We start from the raw sequence: 27,417 nt of genomic DNA, 5'->3' as shown, positions 1-27,417 counted from the left end.
TCAGTGTGGTTGCCAGCCCATCTACCAATCAGCATGCTTCATGCCATCTACTGGGAATGATGTCTGCCTTCATTTTCAGTACCTGCCCTGCCAACAGTTCATGTGCAGCCTAATAGGAAATGTAATCTACTGCCACAATCATTACACACAGAGCTGTGATTGTAACGGCCGGTTGTCCTTTCTCCCACCAGGACTGCAGAAAGAAATAAAACTGCTTCTAGAATTCACAGAAGGTCCTACTAAAAGGTATACATGTCTACACATCTGTCCTCCGGGAGATGTGGCGGGAGGGTACCAAAAAGAAGTTTGGTGTCATGTGACACCGTTGGCATCATCAAGGTGGCTGGGCTATATATACGGTGACTCTAATTGCATCATAATACTCTTGCCCACTCAGTGTCCACTGAGGTAAGCCTTACATGATACCATAATTTGTCCCCTCACTACACTACTCTGCCCACCTAGCCAGCAGGTAAGTGTGCTTATGGGAGAATTGCCTGCTCTCCTGGGAGTTCCCCCCTATAATCTGGAACATTCTGTGACAATAGACAACTATGCAGAAAGGTGATTCTGGGGCTAGAGTAATGAAACAAACACTGATATTTCTTAAGCAATATATTAACTTCTAATATAGTATTTGGAGAAGAAATTAATCTTTAGGTGCCAGAAGCTGCAAATATAGTCTAGGGTGACAAGAAAGGTAACTTCAGGCCTGCAGAGAGGGTATTTTCTATAGGCACACAACGTCTGGAGTAGTATAAGCTCCATATTATTACAATTTAGGACTTCATGATAAACATAAATGTGTTTAATTGATCAGTATGGCTTCCTGTCCCAAGGCCTCATATTTCCCTTTGCACCCTTGCCCTCCTAGTACCTACCTGAAATACAAGTGCTACGGTTATTCCAGCACAGCAGATCCCCATGAAACTAAATCCACCAATCATAAGAGGTCGTCTTCCCAGTTTCTCAACAGAAAAACACTGCAAAAAAGTATAATAAAATTAAAGACATATCACATTTTAACTTGTCACACAGTCATTTCTTACGTTAGGTTGCCAAGAATTATTTGGCCCATGAGGCAAAAGTATGACTTTAAATTGTAGGATTAATGCTGCTGTTTGATTGGCCAGTATGCTGTGGTAAGGCCAAATACACACCATGGGTCATTCTGCCCAATCAGATGGTGGATTTTAAATGGGCTCAAAACTCTTACTAGCTTTATCTGAGGGTAAGTGATATTATCAGCGAACCAGAATGGTTGGAGCCCCTGGAAATTTGGACATTTCTTCTGCCCACCAAACAACTATCTGACTAATTTTAGGAAACATGTCTGACCAGTGTGTAGTCACATCTGTAACAAATCTGGCTGTTTGGAGATCTGGCTGACTGCGGCACCATATAGCACTCTCTCATAGCATGGACACAGAGCCCTGAAGCGGGTTGTATTTCTGGACAGTGTGTAGATCTGCTCTCTAGTGCTCTTTAACCTTGGTGGCATATTGTACAAATTGTGGGCAGGTGTCAACCACTGTTGGGCAAGGCTTATTTACTGTTTGTTGACCTGCCTCCCTCTCTCTAAGTGTAGTATTATAAAAGTGTACTGATTACATCTTTACATGATGTGCCATTATAGTGCTAAATCTGATATATGAAATTAACCTAACACAATTGTAGCACAATATAGAATTCTGATTAAAGTTCAGTGGGTGACATCACATACTGCCCTCCATCAGACCTGCATATATATCATATTTCAAATTCAGTTCAGAATAAGATATTGGCACAAAAATGCATGCTCTCCGTGATAATGTTTTGATGCAAGCGGTATCTAATGTGCTAGGTTTGCAGGATGTAAACATACCAAAATTAATAATCCACAGATGTCTTTTATCTCCAGGGTAGGGATTAATCATGGTGTCTGGTTGAGGCAGAAATAGAAGCATCAAGTTCAAAAATGTCCTTTCACCAAGATACTCTTGTCATTCTTAACATAATTTTTTACTTAGGATTATCCTAGTAAAAGACCAAACATGAAATATCATAGTTACTTGGAGGTATATTTACTAAACTGCTGGTTTGAAATAGTGGAGATGTTGCCTAGCAACCAATCAGATTCTAGCTGTCATTTTGCAGAATGTACTAAATAAATGATAACAAGGGGCCTTATTCATTAAGGATCTTAACTGAAGAAATTTCTTATTTCAGTCTCCTGGACAAAACCATGTTACAATGCAAGGGGTGCAAATTAGTATTCTGTTTTGCACATAAGTTAAATACTGACTGTTTTTTCATGTTGCACAGTTTAGTAAATTTACCCCTGGGTATTTTACAATAATAATCCAATACTATTTCTCATAAGCAGTTGCAATATAGCAAGAACCCCCCCCCAGCATCACCAGCTAAGATTAGTGGTAAGGTACTATACAGAATCATAAGTGTAGCTGTCATTGAGAGAAGAGTTAACACTTAAACGTTTGTCTGACAGCACGTACAATAATATTACGATCTAAACTGAATTTATTATCTCCTTCTGTAAAACTGATTAAAGGGAAGTATTCTGGTATAGGATTTCAGATTTCTGGTCAGATTTAGGATAGTTATAAAGTGGTTCAGGTTGAGGGGAGAAATGGGGGTAATGATTGTAGATCCACTGAACAAATCTACAAAGGACCACTTGCAGATATCTGTATCTGTATTGCAGTAGCTGGCTCACCGGAGACGGTTTCTCACTGACAAAATTCTCTGCATGACCAGCAATAGCAACAGTGACAACCTTAAAGTGGAAGCTGCATCTTGCAGGTTGATCCAATCTACATATGAATATAACCTTTCAATTCACTTGGAACCAGCGACAACATAACGTCATAATTGGTTCAACTGATTTGCATCTCAGTGAAAAAGTTGCTTCCTAGTGATTTGAACTGAATTATAACTATTACCCCAACCCATAAAAGTTACCTCTACTGTGTGTAGTCAAGGGAATGCGCTTTACAAGAATACACATTGTAACAAAACAAGCTCAGTTCTTTTTTTAACATTGATTATATGTTCACTTTATTTATGTTCACAATCAGTAGCACATGACTTGCCAATTCATGGCATGTAATATACAGATCTTCATGGTTAGTTATAGTTACAGATATGGTCACATGACAGTTAAAAGCTAAAAAACCATTCACAGTTTACATACAAAATAAATTGTGACCTAAATTCCAGCTTCAGTTATTCTAAACTGATTAAATATATTGAAGATCAAAGGGAATTAATTTGAACAAAGAATAATAGCATAGAAAGCTTTGTGTGAATACATGTGACAAAGATGGAGTTATAAGGTAGCTTGACCATGGTGTGTGTGTGTGTGTGTGTGTGTGTGTGTGTGTGTGTGTGTGTGTGTGTGTGTGTGTGTTATATACACACAATAACACAATGTAAGCTGCAGTTTAAGAATGCACCATGCATGTCCATATTTCTTTGTAACATGACCCTTGCTGTGTAGGTCTAGGGGTGGGATGGTATCTACACTGTTTGCAACTATGTGAGATTGCTCTTTAATGAATTCATTTGTATTTAGCTTACAATAAAAGGAAGTTATGATCACTCAACATTCTTAGGGGCATATTTAATAAAGCACGATAGTGCTTTTAACGGGTAATTAAGGTCCCACAGTGTCCTCCGCAAATTTATTAAGGGGGCATCGCAGATGCTGCTTTGCACTCCTCTTCGTTTTTGGGAGCAGTCACCATTCAACAGAATGGTGACTGCTCCTGGCCGCAATCTAAAAAGTCCCGAAAAAACATTTTTTTCAGGAACTTGTCATGTTAATGTACGCTGAAGCTGGCGTACATCATCCGAATTGAGGAAATCTAATGCTGTCAGCTCTGCTCCGGAGAGCAGAGCTGTACAGCGCATGTGTGGAGGGATCACATGATCCCTCCCTGTCACTCAGCGCTCTCTCTCTGCAACTATTGTTGCAGAGACAGAGAGGGGATCTGTGTGCGCATGTCCAGTTCTTGTAACTGGACATGCGCACTTGAAGAGTGAAGAGAAGACCCGAAGACAGCGCTTCCGAAGAGGGGGGTAAGTATGTTTTTTTTTTATCACTGAAACAGGAGTTTTTCGGAACTGCTGTTTCTGTGCACGGCTGTACATAAATGTGAGAAGTAGTTCAATCCTTATCATTGCGATAAGGATTGAAAACTACTTTTCACTTTATGTGAATAATGATAAATGTGCCCCTTAACATCTCAAATTGGATATTTTTTCACAACAAAGATTGTGAAAAAAAAGAAACAAAAGTACATAACAAAGAATATTAGGAGCTGCATTAGCTTCAACTTTCTTTCTCCCCTCTGGAAAACGAGAGGCGAAAAAAAAAAAAAAAAAAAAAAAAAAAACAAGGCTTTGAGCAAAACCAGCAGAAAATATTGACAGCAGAACAAATGCCTGTAATTTTATAACCAATCTCCTAGTGTCCATCGGGTGCCATTTCTGCCTCCACTCAGGACCAATCAGACTTACAGAGCTATGAGTCTGCCTGAGTGAATGTGAGCCAGTTACTGCAAATCCATTCCTTCTGCACCTCTTCAAACACTTTTATTAGTACTCAATAGTAGATGGCAAGGGCGAGAACCATTTAGCAGTTCAGAGTACGGCTGTATAAAGAGGGGGATTTGAGAAAGACGGAGAGGGGTAAATAAGCAGAACGAATGGGTGGGGGGGGGGGGGGGGGAGAACTCTCTGTTTCACGTCTGCACTGCAATGTGTTTATTAAAGGAAGGCCGTGCCGAGAGATTTTGCTCCTGGGAGCCGATGGCTCACATTAGTCTCTCTAATTGTCAAAAATCTAATTTAGTGTTATGTAGCACAGGCCAGCCCTGGGTTAAAAATATGGAATGTGCGCTCGGTTATAGATTTGTGCTCTGCTGTGTTAACTCTCAAATAAAGAGACTATAAATGGTTGGGAATGAGAGGCTTGTGGGGGCGCGGGTGGAGGAAGGTCGAAGACAGGATCAAAAGGGGACTAGACAGCGACATGAATGTAGTTAGCGCGATAGGTGGTAATTTTTCTTTGTGTTTATAAGGAAGGCTAATCGCCAACACCCCACTCTGTCCTGCAGTCTGGGGTGTGTTAAGTTGCAGTATTAGTAATAATAACAACAGTTTCTATGTCTTGCTACATTACTATTAAGTTTCATCATATTTTGTAGGGATGGTAGTAAAGCTATTACTGGCAATACCGATAATAAATACGTTTTACATTCTCTCCTTGCAAAGGCAACATAGTGAACGGACTCTGTGTAACTCTATGCCAGATACAGCTGTAGTTATACACAATTCTTTGATATGTACACATTACCAGTCTGTATAACAAGCCCCCGCTGCAAGCATAACAAGCCCCCGCTGCAAGCATAACAAGCACTCACTGCAAGTATAACAAGCACCCACTGCAAGCATAGCAAGTTCCCGCTGCAACCATAACAAGCCCCCGCTGCAAATATAACATGCACCCACTGCAAGCATAGCAAGTTCCCGCTGCAACCATAACAAGCCCCCACTGTAAGCATAACAAGCCCCCGCTGCAAGCATAACATGCACCCACTGCAAGCATAGCAAGTTCCCGCTGCAACCATAACAAGCCCCCACTGCAAGCATAACAAGCCCCCGCTGCAAGTATAACATGCACCCACTGCAAGCATAGCAAGTTCCCGCTGCAAGTATAACATGCACCCACTGCAAGCATAGCAAGTTCCCGCTGCAAGCATGACAAGCCCCCGCTGCAAGCATGACAAGCCCCCGCTGCAAGCATGACAAGCCCCCGCTGCAAGCATATCAAGCCCCCGCTGCAAGCATATCAAGCCCCCGCTGCAAGCATATCAAGCCCCCGCTGCAAGCATAACAAGCCCCCGCTGCAAGCATAACAAGCCCCCGCTGCAAGCATAACAAGCCCCCGCTGCAAGTATAACATGCACCCACTGCAAGTATAACATGCACCCACTGCAAGCATGACAAGCCCCCACTGCAAGCATGACAAGCCCCCACTGCAAGAATAACAAGCTCCCACTGCAAGATTTGTTTTTCAGAGACCTACATTATATAGTGGCACTGATAGTATACCATAGAACAGAATGAGAGAACAGCACAGTGTTGATAGGACCCAGAGCCATATAGCTAATCCCACTCTAGCACATTAAAGGGGACTTTCACTTATGGGCTTGTACATACAAAGTTGTCCTATGGATACAATTGCACTAAATGTAGAGAGTACACTAGACTAGACTATCCTGAAGCAGCGATAACTCTGCCTGATGATATAAAAACAAAGCCGGAAAGCACAGAAAAGAAGTGCTCTCTCTCTCTCTCTCTATATATATCTATATATCTATATCTATATATATATACATACACACACAAACTTAGGGGTGCCTATAGCTACCAATCATATTCTAGCTTTCTTTCATTTAGTGCATTCTAGAAAATGATAGCTAGCATCTGATTGGTTGCTATAGGCAACATCTCCACTGTTTCAAACCCGCTGTTTAGTAAATATACCCCTTGAAGTCTAAAGAGGAACCACTTGTAACTTGACAATGGTTGGGCCAATTTCAAACCTGTTAAAATGGTCACATTGTGGAAAATGTTAACTGCACATTTTATAACATGTTTTGGTAACTGGATATTATGTTTGTTGTGATCCTAAATTGAACTGAACACATACCCCAATCAAACCTGCGATTATCTCAATTGCACCGGTTCCCACGGTTGTGTACGGGATCTCATCTAAAGGGATGCCAGCATTCTCAAATATGGAGTTGGTGTAGAACCAAATCTGCAAAGCAACAGATTTCAGTCAAATCTTCCTGACAACACAAGTCATGCTTAATGAAAGGAGTATGCATTCTACATACAACGCTTACAGGATTCAGAACTTATGCAAGAGTTATCTTATTAAAATGGATATACATAATGTGGAGTAGCAAAGAATCTTAAAAAGCTGGACCTAAACCCAGTTTTGTCAGACAGGAGAATTATTTTTATGGGGGGTGCATTAAATTGCTGCATTTGGAAAAAAAAAACAAAACACTTTGGTTGACACAAGGAGTTGATGCAGTATTAATGTATTTAAGGCAGGAAAAGCAACGTCAAAAAAGCCTCAAAAACGTAAAAATAAACTAGAAAGTTTAGACATAACCAGATTCACCATGGACATCGCTGTCAAGCATAGTAATAAACATATACTTTACAAATGTGGACCTCTGAACACCCAAGCTTTTTGTACAATTGCCAATAGTGGTCACCCTTAAGCCAGACCCACCAAGTTTATTCTTGTGATTATGCTCGACTGTGGCAGCACCTAAAAAAAAATTCCTATACGTTCTTGTGTTCAAAATATGCTTGCACCTAAGTTGTTTTTTTTGCAGTGCAAAAACTAATTACTGGCTCTCAGGGACTCAAAATATAAAATTAGTTTGGTCTGTTCCACTTTCCTGAAAAGCTGTAGGTTCAGCACATTTTTACAATATTTGGTGAGCTTCCCTTTGATGATATTTATAGATTTCTAGCCATGTGCCAGCAAAAACTGTAAGAATCTTGGTTTATTCTGCACAGTGTCACCTGAGGTGAGATATATCCTAGAGTAAACAACACAGATGTTAAAAGTCACCGGGGAGTTCAAAGACCAAACAGCTTGCGGCTGAACGTAAAGTGGTTTTATACACCGCAAAGAACTCCAAGGTGATTTTTCATATCCTTATAATCTACGTAGAAGCCAGACAGTAAGAGAAGGGATGTTGCCTGTTCAATGTGAAGTTACCTTTCCTCTAGGATTCTTCCATGAAATTTTGAATACACATTTCATTGAGTAATAATTGCTTTGCAATGCTCACTGATACCGTCACTTAAAACTTTGTCTGGCTAGATGATAATAGTTCTAGTCTTATAAAGTAATGAAGCAAAGGGTGCCTTTCTCTATGATCTTGGTTAACATAATGCAAATTTCTAGTTCTCTTGTGGCTTGGAAACCCAGACTCTTTCAGAGAACCATGGGGCCTCTGTGTCAAATGTCTCAATTTGATTTAAATTGCTTTTTGATCTTGCAGTATAATTATTCAGACGTGCTTAAGATGCCACATTAAGTCAGTTCCCGTTATAGACCTTTACTTGGAGTTGGGGCCCCATTGTGTTATCCTAGTGGTAATGTCGTTTATGGGTCAGTGAAGATCTATATCTTCTGCAAATGCAAAAGTTGTAAGTTAAGCTGGGTACACACTACACAGTTTTCATCCAATAATCGGCTAAATCAGCCGACATATGACCGCTTGTTCAAAAGTCGGGTCAGTGTGTGCAGTGACACGATGGTCGAAAGTCTGCCCAAATGGACGATCGTCGCCTCATTTGGTTGGTCGTACCGTTTAATATTTTCGTTCCAATCTCGTTTCCGTTGTGTAGTGTGTATAAACTTCCGACCGATCCACAACAGTGAGTACGAAATTACAGTCATTGCTCACGACAACATGGCTGTAAAAAGTCGCTAAAGGGACATCCGCTCTTCCCTTTATCGTCCTAAACAAGGCTGGTGTGTATGCAGTCCATGGACCGAGCGATCGGACCATCGATCGCATGTAAAATCGATCGGCATAAAAAGTTGGTGGAAAATTCTGTAGTGTGTACCCAGTTTTAGTCTGAAACTGTGAATAACCAACAATGCCCCAGTCCTGCCTAGATTGCCTTCATCATTTTGATTTCTGAATAAAATAAGAAGTGATGGCTTGTATGGGCATCCAACATTTAATTATTTGAGGTACATTTTAATAGCATTAGAGGCCTGATTTAAAGGCACACTCATCCTACTTCACGTTTTCTTTGCATTTGTCTAATTGAAGATTAAGAGATGAGTGTATAAAAATGTTTCTGCTGCTCAAATTTTCCTACCTCCAATAAGGGTGTTACCGAGTCTGTTTGCAGAGTTCAGCTTTCCAACAGAACCTTTGTTTTGTCTGTTTCCTATAATCTCTATCACCTCTCAAAACCTCATATCAATCTAATTCACGTGCAACAGTCCTCTCACAATAGAAGTTATTGATGTGTCTTAGGGACAGAGAGATTCATTCATATCATAAGCCGACAATTTGGGAGGGAAAGTTTTGTTTCCTGTTTATGACCATGAGTGACTTACAGCATCTATCCCGGAAAGCTGCATACCCATATTGATCACAACAACGGACAGGATCTGCCAAAACAAGGTGCGGTCCTGTAACAACTGGCAAACGGAGACGGTCTCTACTGAAGTCAGGGACTGCTGCTCCTCTTGCATCTCCTCAATTACATCTTGGACATCGTAATCTCCACGGAAACATCGAAGAGCTGAAAAAAATTGATTAATTATTATGCTATTAAAGAGCTCAGCATGCACATGACTGTAAGGTATTTTGTGTACACATGTTTGTATGACTTCCTATCCCTATTTAGTATAATGTGTGAGAGTGACCGTGATGCTTGCTAAAATCAGACATCAAAATCAGGTGCCACATTATCAAGAAAACTGCAGGCATCAGAATAGTAATAACCTTTGAATTAAACGTAGACACTCAAATAGCATGGATTCAGTGAGAAACAGTAGCATACCATGAGTCCTTTTCATTTTAAAAATGAAGAATGTTCAGGATAATGTCCCTTTAACTCTAGAGTGTTAGTCTGTGGTTGCTCCCATAGGTCACTTGCAAACCATTGAGTTAGGAGTTTATCCAGATAAAGGGTCCAAGTTTGTGTCTGAACAAATCAGGTTGTGATGAAACAGGTGCAAAGCACAGTATTTGTATGCCTGCAGGTAAGTACTGTCTGCGTTTGCACATAGCACACAAATTCTGGGCAGCTGTCATTTTACACTGCAATTTAGAGTTGAGCTAGGACACGCAGGGCCCGAGTCATTAAGGCAAAAAAGGAGTAAATGTTCTCTGGGACAAACCATGTTACAATGCAAGGGGTGCAAATTAGTTTATTATTTTGCACATAAGTTAAATACTAGCTGTTTTTTCATCGAACACACAAATAATAGCTTTATTATTACACTGAAATTTAAAGTTGATCTAGGACATGCCCTACCCCAACTATAAATCTGTTCCCACATTTGAAATTTACCTCCCCCTCTAATGCAACATGGTTTGGCCCAGGTGCAAATGTTACTCCTTTTTTATGCTTTGCTCTCCTTAATGACTCAAGCCCACAGTATTTTACAATATTATGGTAGGAACATTGAATGTTCTTTTTCTAAACATATTTATTATTTATTCTATAAAAGGCATTGTGCTAATATCTGGAAAGATGAGATTTGTATGTATATTTGTATGTATTGTAATTAGCCTACACTTCTTAACAGTACAAGTGAGTAAACAGAGACACTGAGGATATGTGAGCTGGTGCTATCACATCAGTCACTTTCTTCCCTAACACAGGCACACTAACATCCAGTGTGCGCACTTGTTTTCAAAATTGCACTCATAATTTGCCAGTATATTTTCTTAAAAGAATTTAAAATGCAAAACTTGTTAGGGCAATTTCTTCATGTTGCTATTAAAAAAACTCCCTTAAGATTATGCTCTTTGAGTTGTATATATTTGTGGCGCTGTGCAATTAAACTACATTTATATGTATAGACACACATAAACACACACACACAGGCCAATTTAAGCAGAAGAAAATAAAATGAAACACTATTAAAAAGACATCACTAAACAAAAATAACACTGATGTGAATGTGATCTTAATTTTAATTATAGGGGTATAAATAATAAATAATAATAATAATAATAATAATAATAATAATAAAAAACAACACGTAATTCAAATTTAGAGCAAGGTTAGATAATTCCACATGACTTTCTCTATTTACAAACATAAAATATACAAATTGAATTAATTACTGATTTGATTAATTAACTGTGATATGATCTGTGATCTAGAAAAGCCTAATACCTAGTCCCTTTAATAAGGTCATTCTTCGCCGCCGTCTTGGAATTTTATCAACTTCTGAAGCAGGGGCTGGCTGGGCCGGGGGGCAGGGGGGCATCGGTCCCCCGGGCCGCTCAGAATCACGGCTGTTAGGGCCGCCCGCTCCCCGGAAGTAATTTCAATGTGATGCGGCCACCTGTGCGGCGTATGCCCCCTGGGCTGACGGACGTCAGCCCGCGCCTGTTCTGAAGCCACCTAGATAGATTGCTCCTCAGCATCCTAGTTTTTCCACCACACTTCTCTCCACAAAAGTGCGTTAAAGCATATAAATTCCATTATATATCTCTCTCTTTATATTACCACTCACTATAGCACTAGCCTGGCTTGTGCTTTAAGCTGCTGTTACAAAAAAGTTCTTTTGAAATATTTTTTTTGAAATGCGATACAATGGTAAAATAAAGTTACTAAATTGAAAAGCATTTATATTTTTCCTACATGATCCCTTTTTTTCAGAATTTATTTCAGAGCACCTCTTTTGTATTTTGCATTTATTTCAGTTAGAATAAGATGGCATTTTTTTTTTTATCTTAAATAGCAACAAAGTAGTTGTGTTTCTCATTGCCGTTTTCTTAATGAGGTATAGCAAAATCATCATTTAAAAAGAGATTCAATTTTATAGTTTAAAAGAGAAATATTGTTATATGTCCCAAGAATTAAAGACTGAAGTTTCATGAATTCTAAAAAAAAATAAAAAATAGAGTGATGTAATTATTTTGTACCGTGCACAGAGAAATAAAGATTAATTGATTTTCAAGAAGGGACAACTAACTATTATCAGGGAAAGAGGAAAGCGTGTAACACCTCCCCTTCGTTTTGTCTCCTACTTTCAGCCCGATGATTATGAGTCATTATAATGGCCGACAGTGTTGTCTCAATATCAAATGATCATTGCTTTGTGTGCGCTGGGCAATTCAACAAACAGACAGAAAGAAGAGTGAGAGTAAAGAGATTCACAGGTATCTTCTGTAACCTGAGGGAAGCAATGAAAGTGACAGACAAGACTACGAGGGGTTCCATCCATTCATCTTTCTAAGAGCATGAAATAAGCACGAACAACAATGGAAGCAAGACTGCATTCACAGTTGTTTTAAGCATCGTGGGTAAATATAGTGTAATTTGTGCTCCTCACGTGCTCTGACCTCTATCAGACAATCCCTGCTCCATTGTTTTAGCTGGAAAAGATAGGAAACTACATTTTTATTAATTTATATACCTAGAATTATAATAAAGCCATTTCTAAGATAACCTCTGAACAGTGCTGCTCTATGCATATATACATCTCATTTTTTGGTAAAAAGTTCAACAAACAGCTATAGGAAAATCCATCCCATAGCAAGCAAGCTTTAAAAATAGAGAACATTTAAAAAGAGAGGGACAAAGATATTTGGATCGAATACAAGGAAAGTTAGGAAGCATACAGTCCTAGTTTCAAAACAGAGTGAAGGTGTCAGGAGGCTAGAGTAGGATTGTCAGGACACTACCCAAATTTTGCTACAGGGCTCCTTGAGGCATTGTTGTTCGCACTTAGGTTAAGAGTATAAACTATGTATGACTTTCACCTGTCAAAATGCTTTCCCTTAACAGTACCTTCTGTCCAACCTCTCTATCACTGTTGATAACACCACCATCTGCTCTGTGCCCCAACTCGGCTGCCTGGGTGTCATTCTTGACGCTTCCCTCTCCTTCGCCCCTCACATTCTCTCCCAATCCTGTTGCTTCCAGCTTTGCAACATCACCCATATCAGACCCTTCCTCTCCCAGGAGGTCGCTAAAATTCTTATCCACTCGCTTATCATTTCTTGTCTCAGCTACTGCAACCTTCTCCTTACTGGCCTCCTCCACTCCCATCTTTGGAGTTTGTATGTTCTCCCTGTGTTTGCGTGGGTTTCCTCCGGCTGCTCCGGTTTTCTCTCACACTCCAAAAACATACTGGTAGGTTAATTGGCTGGTATCAAAATTGACCCTAGTCTGTCTCTCTCTCTCTGTGTGAGTATGTGTATGTTAGGGAATTTAGATTGTAAGATCCAATGGAGCAGGGATTGATGTGAATGAGTTCTCTGTACAGCGCTGCGGAATGAGTGGCGCTATATAAATAGCTGCTGCTGCTGCTAAAGATGATCTTTACTTAAATCTGCAGCTAGGCATATCTTCCGCTCTCGCTTCTCCACATCTGCCTCCCCTCTCTGCCAAACCTTACACTGGCTCCCTTTCCCCTACACAATCCTCTTCAAGCTCCTCACCCTCACGTACAAGGCCCTCTCCAACTCCACTGCTCCCTACATCTCCAAACTCATCTCCATACATATAGCCTCCAGCCCTCTCCGGTCTGCCAATGAATGTCACCTGTCTTCCTCTCTGGTAGCCACATCTCACTACTTTATCCATGATTTCTCCTGTACTGCCCCTAACTCCTGGAACGATCTCCATCATTCTATCAGACTATCCCCAAGCCTGTATAGCTTCAAAACAATCATTGAAAACCCACCTGTTTAGAAAAGCCTACCAGTCCTCCACTTAACCATTTCACCATGTAGTATACCTCACCCTCTGTCATCCTCCATCTCTCCCACTCTTGCTTTTTGCCCTCATACCCCCTCGCCCCATGTATCAACCATTTGTCTCCCTTTCACCACAAGCTTTTCCCATATTCATTATTTCTACTTTATTGCCTCTCCTCGTAGCATGAACACCTTTATACAACCTCACAGTTCCTGTTTTCTATAGTAGCCTTTTACTTTTGGGTGAACTCCAATCCTACAATTTAGCTCTATGTTTTCCACTTTACTACTCACCGGTTATTGTGGCGTGCACATTGTTCTTGTCAATGAGAAGGTAGCGGGGGCTCTCTGGGAAAAAAGGCAACATCGAGATCTGCACAAATGTGGGTATCACAACCAAGGCAAGAAACAGGGGCCAAGTTTCATCCTGTAGTGAGTAAATGTAGATCACTATTATAAGAAGGAACTGCACAAGAGATTTTTATGCATGAGATGACATATACTTCACTAGAAATTACAGTACATTCTCTATATAAAGGAGGCGATACTGTATAAACCCATCCTTACTTACCACCAGACATTAATAAACACCGGAAAAGCACATTACAATAAGTACAAATAAGAGTCAATGATGGCGTACACAATTGCGTTCTAAAATCATAATGATGGCTTTACAATTTTAGAAAATCTTAATCTTGCCCTATTAAACGAAACGTTTCCCAACGTTAAAACATTTGTTCGTTAAGTTAATCTCATATTTGTTCTTAACTGCTAAACAATCACCAGGGCCCAAAAATTCCCCACCATAGGTTCCCAGCATACGCTTATGCCCACCTCTTAAAGGCTTGGCCACACTTGACTACCTGCTCATATCCACAAAATTTTAACAAAATCTCTACTTTCCATATAAACTAAAGAGCACCTCAATTTCACGTATCTCCTCTAAATGTTTTATGGTGAACAACACCCGCGAGTTCCTTTCACCACCACCCCCTCAGCTCCATGTACCCTCCACCACCCCCCAGTTTATTTTCTTTGCATTATCATCATTTGAACAGGGTAGAAAAAGTAACTGTTTGTTCACACTCCTCAAGGACAGAATATACCGTAAATCCAATGTATTTACAGACAAACATGCAACATCAAAATAAATGAATTAAATCTGCATGACAAGTTATGGTTTGTCAGCTGTTGTCTACAACTCGAAACATTCCCTTACAGCCATCAATCTGTTGAGTCTAGAGTGAAAAAGGGAACAGACTGACCTGACCCAGCAGCTCCGGAAGGCCGAGAACTTGCGCAGTAAACACTCCGAGGCAGATGAAAATACTTGGCATCAGCCCCAAGAAACCACGTAAATTCTTTGGGGAAATTTCTCCCAAATACATGGGAACCACACTGAGGGAAATGCCTTCAGAGAAGATGGATAACACATGTGAGAAGCTATACAAAATTCAAACTCATGAACTGCAAAAGATACATTTTTGGTAGGCCAGTAAGATATCTCTAGGAGACCTGCTCACATGACTGATATCTCTGATGGGATAACGTTTGTTGGCCTAACGATGAAGTCATGTTGATTGCAGTTCTACAGTATTATTTCTGAAAAATCTCAATTGAAATCAACAAAACCATTCACAATGTTAACATCTTTGTTTGTATATTGATCTCATTTTTGCTAAACAGACAATCGCCAGTGCCCAGAAATGTCCCACCATAGATTTCCAGCATATTAAAAGGATCCTACACCCAATTCTTAAAGGTTTGGCCACACTGGAGTACTGAACCTGCTCATATCCACAACATATTAATAATTCTTTACTTTCCATATAAACTAAAGAGCTAAACTAAATGAACAGCTGACTTGTGTGATATCCAACTCTACCTCTCCAAATATTTCATTTTTTCTTACACGTCTCTCTAACCCATGGCTATGGCTTATATTCATTGGTAGAATTAAAGGTAGAGGACCCAGAGATGAGGGGAGTCTCCCCCTCCCGGGGGAGAGGGTGCAGTGGTCTGCGGAGAGGGCCCAGACCACTGCACCATTCTGTGGTGCCCCCTCTTTGCTCTGAAAAGTACAGAGTGGATTCCACTTCTGAGCGGTGTATGTGCCTGACCTCACATACTCAGAAGAGACCCTTTCTGCTATTTTCTGAGCAGAATGGGGCACCCTGTAGGCTAAAGTTGCACCCCTGGACCCCTGTGCATGCTTTTGCTATGGTGCGCAACGATGTACTGTTCCTCCCCTGCTTAAATCTTTAGGTTTATTTTTTTTCTACCCATCCATTTTCCTCACTTATTTATTGTGGCAACCCACAACACTTTCTCTATTTGCTGTTACAATTTTACAGAGCGAGTATCCTATACTAAGTACACAGAAGCATTATAGTAAGATAATGAGGCTTGTTTACTAGCATTGCTCAAAGGAACAAAACCACAAACACCAATCAGACATTAGCTTTTATCTGACAAATACGTGTTAGACAATGAAAGCTAATGGATGATTGGATGGGTTGTCCTAGACCAGTGATGGGCAAACTTTTTCAGGAGCGGGCCAAATAAAAAAGAAAAACTTTAGGCGGGCCAATATAATTTATTAAAAAACTCAAATATCGAAATATATAATACAAATTTTTTGAATGGGACGGGAGGGTGTTATATAGCAGTGTTGCCTCTATAAGTGCAGCGATCATACAGACACAGCACTTATTTCAGCAGGTTGTTGCAGATCCGTCTTTCTGCTGAGCCACTAACTGACAACACAGCAGCCAATCAAAATCCGCCTTAGTATACGGCCCAGCCCATCTCTTCTCACATGACTTTCAGCCATTAGTGGGCGGGCAGGTGTTTGAGTGATTGACATACGAAGTGTCCTTTTAGGAAGGAGGATGAAGTGTAATGGAGGAAATAGCTGGGAAGGCATAAAAATGAAGGTTCTGACACACAGGGTAGGCCCTAATAATTTTATGCATATTTTAAAGAAAGGTTTTAAAATATTGGCAGGCCGGAGAGAACCTCTAAGTGGGCCGGATTTGGCCCACGGGCCGTAGTTTGCCCATCACTGTCCTAGACTCTTAACATCTTTCCAACCTGAGTACAACAAAGAGATGACAGTATCTGAACTTTATCGCGTTGGTTTTAAACTTTCAATTTTTTCCGTAGCAGAGAAACCATGACCAGTGTATTTGGATTCTGGACTTATTATAAGGAGAACATTGTTAATGGCTGCTTTGTCAGAGAGTGCAAGAGGTCATTAGAAGTCCTTACCTGAATGAATGCCAGTGATAAACCGTCCAATGATTATCATCTCGGGGGATGTTAAAATCCGACTGAATCCCATCATGGCAGCGGCTATAAATACCAGTGGGGAACTTTTTATTATTGTTCCTTTCCTGTAGAATATAATTAACAGGTTTGACCAACAATCAGGAAATGGTTGAGCAATTTATGTTCCTGTCCTTGTCATTCCCTTAGTCAGACTTCTCCATTCTCCTATTGCCTCACTTTCTAGTACTTCTCTCTCTTCCTTTTTCCATATGTCTACCTTTATTATCCTTGTTCCAACAGCTCCATCTTCATGTCTTTGTCCCATATTCACATTTCTCCTGTTGTTCCATCTTCTTTGCCCTATCTCTTTCTTTCCTTTCCATCTCCTTGTCTTTCTCTCTCTTTCCATTCCCTTGAGTAGACCATCCATCCTATTTCTCCCACTGTTGTATCTTCTTGTCCCTCTCCTTTCCCTTTCTATTATCCAGACCCTTGGCCTTATTTCTCCCTTTGTTCCATCTTCTTGCCCCTCTCCCTTCCCTTCCCTTTCCATTATCCAGACCCTTGGCCTTAGTTCTCCAATTATTCCATCTTCTTGCCCCTCTCCCTTCCATTCTCTTTCAATCATCCAGACCCTTGGCCTTATTTTTTCCATTGTTCCATCTTCTTGTCATAATCCCTTTTCCCTTACCTACAACCTATTTCTCACATCACCTCATATTCAAGTACTTCTCCCTCTTTTTACCCTTTCCCTCAACAATGATCAAGGTCAAAACCAAAATAATGTGCTGATATTTACTGTTCTGCATGTAGCAAAAATGTGATTAATGATAATTTCACACATAATTAGTTATTTTTAAACACACCTAAGCCTTGTACGATGTTGAAAAAATTTACAATTGAAGTTAATATAATTGTAACAAAAATAAAGTGCAAGCTTATAAAACAGTATAAACTGTTATCATCCACAAGTGCAACCTCTTGCCATTAACAGAAAGCCATTATGTAAATGAAGAAGCCTGAGTTAATAGCGTGAGAAAGTGGTTAATCTGGAATGGAAGATAGCAGGCAGCCTTGGATGAGGTTTGATGTAAACTATATTCTGCTCTACTAGTCACAATATGTCGCCATCATATACATAGACATGCTATGCATTTGTGGAACATTGCTATCCCTTGGATATTAATTGGTTATGTGTAATCAGTTCTGTGTATGAGAACAACAAACTACTAATACACCCCATAGAGATAACGGACTAAGCTATAAGAGGTATCCAATGCCGTTTTACCCTTCAATTAATCTCCAACATTCAGTAACCACAGGTCTTTGTCATAAACCACTAGCTTCACTCAAACACTTGAATAATTATCAAATATTGGTTGGCATTGATGCAGGGACATCTCAATACATGAATATTTTAGAGTTCAGGTTTAAACAGGTTTAAACAGAGGACTGGGGTTCAAAATTGATGAGAAAGCCAAGGCCCCCCTCTATTGACTAGGACGCAAGTTAAAGATAAATCCAAATAATTGATTTAATGTAAACCACGGTACAATATTGTATGTTCTATTTGCATTTACTTGTAAATGAGGCTACCTGCGGGTAAATGGCAAGGCTGTCTTTACGCTAGCCTAGAGGAAAACTAGTCACATGTCTAGGTTAGCATTGTTTAGAGGGCAAATAGAAAAGGTACTATTTTATCATTTTTTACTTGAAGCTATACAAATGAGTGAAGCAGTAATGTAGGATGGAGCCCATATACACAGCCATTCTTCTGGCAAGTTAGATTGTTTCAGATAAAATTGCAGTGCGTACAGGCGCCAATCTGATCAACATACTATTGGGATCTTTCAGATGTTGATCTGGACTATTGGAAAGTTCAGTCAGATGATAACGACATCTCACCTTGCATGTGTTCATCATCCAACCACTCCAGCTGTGAGCCATAGGATGTGGTAAAGTCAGACATACGTCCAGCCTTTGGACACTAGGGTCGGGTGGCTAGATATGTAAATACTGCAGACGTCAGCACATGGTTTATATGATTAGGCCACTCTGTATTGTGCAGTTAATAAAAGGACATAGCAAAATGTTCCCACTTCTATTACAGCTGAGAGCAGGATCTACCCCCAGATTCAATGCTGGCTATATACACACCAATATTGTCAGCAATACTGAACAGATATCGCTATGTGTAATTGGAGAAAAAAATATAATTATATTATTATTCGACAAGCCCATAAAATGCGGTTGCCTATATAATGTCATTTTCCTAAGACTACTGAGTCCAAGTGATCCAGCCACCTTGGTCTGCTCACCAAATGGCCGAATCTGTATAATTTAGCCACCCAAGTTTCTGGTCAAATTGGAAAGTGATCTTGTCACTTGGCGGTTACTCCAAATGGCAGGACTGGCCAGTGTGTGCTCAACTACAGAGGACAAATTTAACACCTTGGCTCGTTTGTATATCACAACTTTATTTTAAATGTTATGAATGTCAACCAACATGTGCTAAGACTGAGTAATCTCATAAGCAAAGCTTACTATTGTTATAAAGAAAAAAAAGTGTTTAACGGCAGCCTGTCTTACTTGGATACCTTGTAATACAACACATGCCTGTGAATTTACCTTTTTCCATAATGTGTTGGAAACATATAACACGTTACACACTAAAAAAGGATGGACATCTGTGGCTAGATTTACTAAACTCCGGGTTTGAAAAAGTGGAGATGTTGCCTATAGCAACCAATCAGAATCTAGCTGTCATTTTGAATAACGCACTATAAATATGACAGCTAGAATCTAATTGGTTGCTATAGGCAACATCTCCACTTTTTAAAACCCGCAGTTTTGTTAATCTACCCCCTAGTGTTTGTGTACTTACCTTCCAAACCTGGAGACCAGAACACCAACAAAGAGAGATCCCAGCAATCCACCCATTGCAAACACAGACACCGTCAAGGAATATAAAATAGTTAATGGACTTTGTTCAAGAGGCTGCCCATATCTCTGGTACCAGGTGGCATTGTAAAATGCTTTAATGTACTGGAAAATAGAAAAACGTAAGCTATTAAACATTACTTGATAATGTAATTAATATCATCCAAATCCTTATTAGTATATGACTAGTTATAAAACCAATTTAAACTACCAATGTAAACTACATACGTTGAGCAATTGCTATAGCCAATGACTTGATCAAACAATTTCCCATATGTTAACATGTAATGTATTAAGCCAAGCATTTAAACCATAGCACCCTAATCTGTATATGAACCATGCAAAACGTAACTTTATTTTGCTGGACAAGAACAACAAAACATGTTTTAATGCCACGTACCAGTATACTACTACACAATGACACGTTATTTTTTTTTTTTAATTATGACACCAACATATTGTGCAATGCTTTATATTGAGAGAATAATGATACAAATAATTAATTTACAATGTCATGAAACAGAAGAGAATGGATTGCCCAAATGAGATTACAATTCAAGAGGTGTGGGGAACAATTGATATACAATTGTATCTGGAGGTCGTTGCCACCAACATTAAATAATAAATATATTACATACATAGAGATTTATAGTTCAATAGTAAATGGCTATAGAAATAGTTAAACATTATGGATTTCCAGTACATATGATAATAACCCGACTTTAACATAGGTGGCAATTTCTCTACAATCCCTTCAAGCATGCATTGAAACACATGGCTGAATGGTCAAGGGGTCATAGTTATCTTCCACACATAAGAAGATCACGAGTAAGTCTAAACTATAGAACAAGTATGATCATTACTCTGTTCGTCTGTCTCCAACCAATCAGAACAGCCCAAATCCTGGAATGTTGCAATTCCACAACACTGCATTCCAAGCTCTTTAACCTAGAGACTGGGAGAATTTCACCCTGGGGCCCCACTCTGCTGTGTGTAGGAGATGTTCCAGGCAGAGCAGAATAAAATGCAGTGGAATATGTAATGCCCTTTCCCCAAAGCTTATACACCGTGGGTATCTCCTTGATTTTTAAATGAATGTTGTTCCCACTGCCAGGAGATGTAGCAATTTAAAGTTATGAACTGATGTGTAAATATTGAAATGTTATCGCTTGTGGTGACTACAATTGCAATTACAATACAAGCAAAGAGAACCCGTGGATAGAACGCACCATGATGATTCATGGTTTCATTGGAGGAAGCCTCCAATTAGTGGTCAGTGTACACGTAGTTTTCCCACATGATCCGTTTTTACTCTTACTGTTCAGTGGTGGAATAAAAGTACTATGATCCCTGGACAGTGCTCAAGCTATGAATCACCACTCTGCCAAAGGGCACTTCTGATATGCCAACACTGTCACTGCTGATATTAAATCCATTCCATTATATCTATTCCAAGTGGGAATGGGTAAACACAGCTCATTTGGACTCTATCTGAGCCCGTTAAAACAGGTCTACGAAACTGGGACTATTAAGCTGTTATGAAAGTCCAATTATGTGGTTCTAAAATCACTGTAAAGATTAGTTGTTTAGATGCATCAAATGTTTACAAGTGAGAGTCCAATCACCTATAAACACTTTCCGAGTGTTTGCACACTCTTATCTCAGCGTTCACTTTAGAAATTAATGTTTCTGTTAGCACATTTTCACAAATATTATTTTCCTTGAATAACTTATATTAACAAAAACATCTAAAACATACAAACTGGATATATTGAGATTACTTAATTATGATGGTTCAATCCACCCACACACATAACAATTGTTTTAAGCACCGACCAACAACATTTTTTTAAACCTGGCCGGTTTATTAAAGATTTTTCCATTAAGATCTTCTGCATGCTACAAACATAGCAGTAATTTTAAGACCTTGGGCTAGATTTATTAAGCTGAGGGTTTGAAAAAGTGGGGATGTTGCCTATAGCAACCAATCAGATTTTAGCTGTCATTTTGTAGAAGGTACTAAATAAATGAAAGCTAGAATCTGATTGGTTGCTATAGGCAACATCTCCACTTTTTCAAACCCGCAGCTTAGTAAATCTAGCCCCTTATCTGATATGAGAAAAGTGCGGGCACCTAGAATAAATATTAACAAAAATATTTTTATTTGAAACCTTCACATCGCCAGTAAATCTGTACTCGCTTGTTAGCCCAGGAGTCTGTGTTCTTACCGCAGAAGGGGAGTTGACCACTGCTAAGTTGTAGCCATACAGCATAGAGGACCCAAATGATGAGAGCACGGACACTGCCAGTAATGGAAAAGTCAGGCGCTATGAACAAAACGATAATATTAATAATATTAAATAAAAGATGACGTTAGATCATATTGTATAGAACAATGCACAATATAAACATGGATAAAAAGATACAATCATAGTTGCCAACAGTCAACCAATTTACTGACATGCAGTAAAAATCTAGCAACATTTTCATACATCAATAAGAAAAAGTACCACAGTATAATAGTAGAAAGTAATATTGGGCATATAATTCACATACAGCATATACAAAATAAACACCATAAGAATGAGCAAAAGTAAAGGCTAGTAGTATATCAGGTAAAACCAATAAATGACATACAAAATGTTATATACAGTATAAATAAATGTACAGAAATGTCAGTAACCTTGCCAAGAGCAGTAGTTACTAACAATTCAAAATAGTACATTAGATCTAATATATGGGATAATGCAACTTTACTGTAAGGGTCCCATATATCAAATAAGGGTATGAGAGGTCACCTAGGCATTCCATGAGATGGCCAGCAAGTGTGTTTATACAGGTCACACCAAGGTGAGCAACTGCATATAATTTACAGCAAGCACTGCATTATTCATTATAATTCATATGGCTTCTTAATGAATGCAGAAGTGATGACATCATAATGCATCAATTATAAGCAATGGAATCAGAAATCATCATTTAGACATATATTATGAGCCAGAACATTTATTAATATCATTTGTATATTATAAAAAGAGTCTATATACCAGCATCGATCTGTGCATGCCCTCCCAATATTCTGGAAGGGTTATTTCTTTCACAATAGTTTTTTTTTTTTTTTTTGGTGGTGAAAGAGTGGCAGCAAAATAATCAATGACTTTAATCTAGATGCATTATATTAGTGCATCTATTACATCTGATAATGATCTAGGAACCAGGGTAATGACCGACTATGCCACAGTGTGGGCAAAGAAACATTTTACTTTTCTATGGGACTCTCGGTCACCCCAAGTCACAATCATTCAGCCAAACAATCTTAGCGAGCAGTTGCATCTGCTACTATGTGTTTGTTTTTTCCTCCCAGTGGATCACAAGAGATATAGAACAAAGATGGAAGATATTATTATATAATATAGTAGTGGACAAGAGTTCTGGGAGTTATTCGATTACATTTTACTTTAAAAACTTGTGTGTTTTATTTACTGGTATATACACTTTGGTGCAGCGGGCAGGTGTCCTAGGGACACTGGCCCATTGTACTGGGACCACGGAGGTGGCTGGCACAGCGTATGTCTAGGAAGTGCCCCAGCAATTTTCAGCACAGGGCTGGTAGTCTCTAGGTCAGTGATGGCTAACCTGTGACACTCCAGGTGTTGTGAAACTACAAGCCCCAGCATGCTTTGACAGTAGATAACTAGCTGATAGCTGGCAGAGCATGCTGGGGCTTGTAGTTTCACAACACCTGGAGTGTCACAGGTTAGCCATCACTGCTCTAGGTGGATGGGCATGTCTCTCAACCTGCACTGGTTTTCCCCACACACACACTTTCCCTGTTATAGTGAGGACCAGCACAAGCTGTTTTTTGCAGGTTGAGGAGTTTGAGGGTAGAAGTGAGTGATTGTGTGACTCACATCTGTGCACCTCTGTATCAATTGGGCCGTTAGACCGCTTACTACTTTGGCTCTAGTGGCTTAAAACACAACAATACACAGTCCTTATACTGTCGAGTTTCCCTCCTCAGCCAGACACGCTCTCTACTGGGACAGGAAACTTTCCTGTCTCAGACCTCCCTGCAAGTCACACCACAACCCCTCACTTGGCTGTCTTATGGGCTCTCTTCTCTCCAATGGGCCCTCCTTACAGGCCTCCTGCCACTGGCAGGACACACACTCTGTCCTAACTTGGTCCTCTCCTCCGCTCCTGTCTGTATAAGGCCTCTCCTGAGCTCTATACTGGGCTGCAGACAGGTGTGGTCACACCTCTTTTCAATCTTGTGGGGGAGGACAGTGGCGCACACAGGGGGGGGTTCTGAGTCTCTAGCAACCCCCCCTGCGCTAACTAAGTGGCCACTGTCCTATACAGCAGCCGCGGCGCTGTCAAAGAAGCGTCCGCGGCGATGCTGTATTGTATACAGCACCGCCGCAGACGCTTCTTAGAAAGCGCCGCGGCTGCTGTATAGGACAGCGCTGGCGAAACGGAGCTCTCTCGTGGTTTATTTATTTATTTTCGGTCGGCGGGGAGAAACCCCCCCCCCCCCCCCCCCGACAATCCTCTGTGCGCCCCTGGAGGATCCTAGACTCCTAACCTGAACAAGCGCCAACTAGCCTGTAAGCACCAGAATGGGCCTGACACGGAACCTTGCGACGCACGCATCTCTATCTTATTATTCTCGTTAGAATGTACACCAAGGACTACAGAAGTTTTATGCCAGTTATGTACTCACTAAATTACCCAACAGTTTGGTGCTAACTTGTGTAACTTTTTTTAAAAGTGGTGTTTGTGTAACAGTATAGCAATGTTATATTCTAAGCTTCACACTGGTCTAAACTTTAGTGAATCAGCATGATGTCCCCTCAGGGCACATGTGCTGCTTTACAACATGGGAACCGGCATGTGTACTGCTCCATTCATTGTGGACAACACAAAATGTCAAGGTCAGGTCAGCATTAGCCAAGCTGGACAAAAGTTACTCCTTCAGAAGAAAAAAACCTCTTATAGCTTTACATAAATCCCTGTTTATTACTCTCTAGTCGGTAGGCTCGTGGGTTGGCAGTGATGTGGCTAAACATCTTTCTTCACAAAAGATATTGGGCCTGATTCATTAAGGATAGTTAAGTAAAACATTAAGTAGTCTCCTGGACAAAACCAGGTTACAATGCAAGGGGTGCAAATTAGTTTTCTATTTTGCATAGAAGTTAAATACTGCATGTATTTTCATGTAGTACACAAATATCAACTTTAAATTTCAGTGTACAAACAAGCTATTTGCGTGCTTCATGAAAAAACAGCCAGTATTTATCTTATGTGCAAAATAGAACACTAATTTGCACCCCTTGCATTGTAACATGGTTTTGTCCAGGAGAGTACTTACTCAATTTTTGACTTAACTTTCCTTAATGAATCAGGCCCATTGGGTGTAGGTAAGTAACCGTGATAGAGTAGAATGGGACATTTCTATTTTGCAATATTGACCAATTGATTAATACAATTCCTATGCCCATATTAAATGCAATTCTATGATATTTATCCTTATGCTTTGAGATTTATACTTTAATATTTCTTTATAAGGAATGTTTACAAATCTCAAAATACCTTATACTCATTTTCTGTTTGCAAAATGTACACGGATTTTTGGATTGTTTTGCTTCACTGACACCTATATTATACACAACATGGTTATATGCTCGGATTCAGTAACAAAGTGTCATTCATACACAAACACACGTAAGGGGGGAATTCAATTGACCGCGAGTTTCTTGTCTCATGTACAAAACCATGTTACAATGCAAGGGGAGCAAATCAGTTTATTGTTTTGCAAATAAGTTAAATACTGGCTGTTTTTTCATGTAGCACACAAATACTTGATAACTTTATTTTTACACTGAAATTTAAAGTTGATCTAGGACATGCCCTCCCCCAACTATAAATCTGCCATCACATTTTAAATTTACCTCCCCCGTCCAATACAGCATGGTTTTGCCAAGGTGAAAAGTTACTCTTTTTTTTTTTGTTTACTTTCCTTAAGGAATCAGGCCGAATATCTCCTGGGGGTAAATTACTAACAAAGTGAAAAAGGGCAAATCTGCAGTCACTGATAACAACATCAGCTTTTCTATGACTTAGTGATCTAAGGTAGACAATCAAAGTAAATGTCTGACTGGTTACTAATTTCACTAGTAATTGTAAATAATCCCCATTGAGCCGTCGGCTGAGGAGTAATTTTATTACACACTAGACAGGCTGCATCCTCTTTACACATCACATGCATGTTATATAAGAACGTTATTGTACCGTATGGCATCCAGCAAATTGTTGCGTGGATGTGCAGTCTATATCCAGAGATGTGGTAAGGGTTAAAATGGTTTCACCATGAACAGTTATTTAACTCTTTACAGTCATATTCTTAACGCTGCAGTTACTGTAACCAATGTCTTTATATTTTAACCTACTTTCCATGGAAAACACAAAATAGTCATTCTGCAGTCCTAATGGTGATTATAATCCAATATATCCTTTACATTAAGGTTTATAGTCAGCCATGTAAACCTGGACCCACATGCCCTAAACACTGCATAACAATTAACTCACAATGCATAATAAAAACTGCTGTGGAGAAGTATCAATATGAACCAATTCCAATACAGCGTGTGTAAGTCAGGTACACCTGGATTTACATAGCAATAGGGTAACACTATCTAAAAGTAACACATTAGTAGATGAGTGCTGACATTTCGCATGGCCAAATAAGTAACAGGTGCAGAAAATGTATCAACCTAATTGCTCAGGATATAGTTTAGTTCCAGGTTACAAAAGCAATAAGAACACAATCTCTTTCATCTAATATACAGACGATAAACCAAAAAATAAAAAACAAAGTAGCCCGTGACCCACACATTGCTATTAGTTTCATTTGACTAAAAAGCAGACATATCCTGATTGTAACACATTCAGACATTTGTATTAATCAGACCAGCCCAGCCACATTCATAAATAATCTCAACAATCCCTGCTCTGTTCTGTAAGACTTACCCCAGCTATATGCTTCGCAGTTAAGTCTCTCTTCTTATTATCCATTTACAGTGCTGCACTTGTGAATATCACTTGTAGACTTGTTTCAAAAAGCAAAACTTTTGTTTTGAAAATGCCCCAAAGCCAATAAATAAGTAAAGTTTATGTGGGCTACTGGATTACTCTGCCCATTAAGAAGATGGTATTCAGCCCTTCTTTAGTAAGCAGACTTTATCTGATTGGAAAGCTGTGGGGAAAGGCAAGGCTCACATGATTTGGCTTTTTCTATTTAAAAAGGATACGGGAATCAATTTGTCAGAGGTTTTTTTTCTTTTTAAACTAGTAGCTGCACTGTGCAATGCAGGGAGTGTCATACGGGTTACTGTACATGTTCTGACCTGCCATCATAGTACACGACTTTCTTTTTAACTAAAAAAAAATAAAAAATGTTTATGCAACTGATAAAATGTATGTAAGCTACTATGCAAACAAAAGAAATCAGTATAAACGGAGTATGTGACTTTATTAAGCTATAATGAATATAGGCATAAAAACAAGATAAGCAGCAGTAAAATGTATATTTTGTGATTGCAGTGTGTGTGTGAGCAGGTTACATATGTATGTGTATGTGTGTGTATGTGTATATATATATATATATATATATATATATATATATATATATGAGAGAGAGAGA

The 27,417-nt window shown here is 39.5% G+C and overlaps 1 protein-coding gene across 1 annotated transcript in view; it reads right to left on the bottom strand.

Moving 5' to 3' along the window:
- The window catches only part of LOC142161052 (solute carrier family 2, facilitated glucose transporter member 9-like), a 37,767-nt gene extending 10,770 nt beyond the window's left edge, over nucleotides 1-26,997 (bottom strand). The window contains exons 1-9 of the mRNA XM_075216273.1: nucleotides 26,745-26,997; nucleotides 21,944-22,042; nucleotides 19,660-19,820; nucleotides 16,776-16,900; nucleotides 14,771-14,916; nucleotides 13,800-13,932; nucleotides 9,176-9,363; nucleotides 6,719-6,829; nucleotides 882-983 (exon numbers count right to left, since the gene is read on the bottom strand). Of these exons, the coding sequence (XP_075072374.1) occupies nucleotides 882-983; nucleotides 6,719-6,829; nucleotides 9,176-9,363; nucleotides 13,800-13,932; nucleotides 14,771-14,916; nucleotides 16,776-16,900; nucleotides 19,660-19,820; nucleotides 21,944-22,042; nucleotides 26,745-26,789 (1,110 nt within the window). The 5' untranslated portion in view covers nucleotides 26,790-26,997. The remainder of the gene's footprint in view (nucleotides 1-881; nucleotides 984-6,718; nucleotides 6,830-9,175; nucleotides 9,364-13,799; nucleotides 13,933-14,770; nucleotides 14,917-16,775; nucleotides 16,901-19,659; nucleotides 19,821-21,943; nucleotides 22,043-26,744) is intronic.
- Between the last annotated feature and the right edge of the window lie 420 nt (nucleotides 26,998-27,417).

Source organism: Mixophyes fleayi, chromosome 6, assembly GCF_038048845.1.
Source record: "Mixophyes fleayi isolate aMixFle1 chromosome 6, aMixFle1.hap1, whole genome shotgun sequence".
Taxonomy (NCBI): domain Eukaryota; kingdom Metazoa; phylum Chordata; class Amphibia; order Anura; family Limnodynastidae; genus Mixophyes; species Mixophyes fleayi.
Note: the sequence above shows the minus strand (reverse complement) of the source record. Positions and strands in the feature narration are given on the sequence as shown.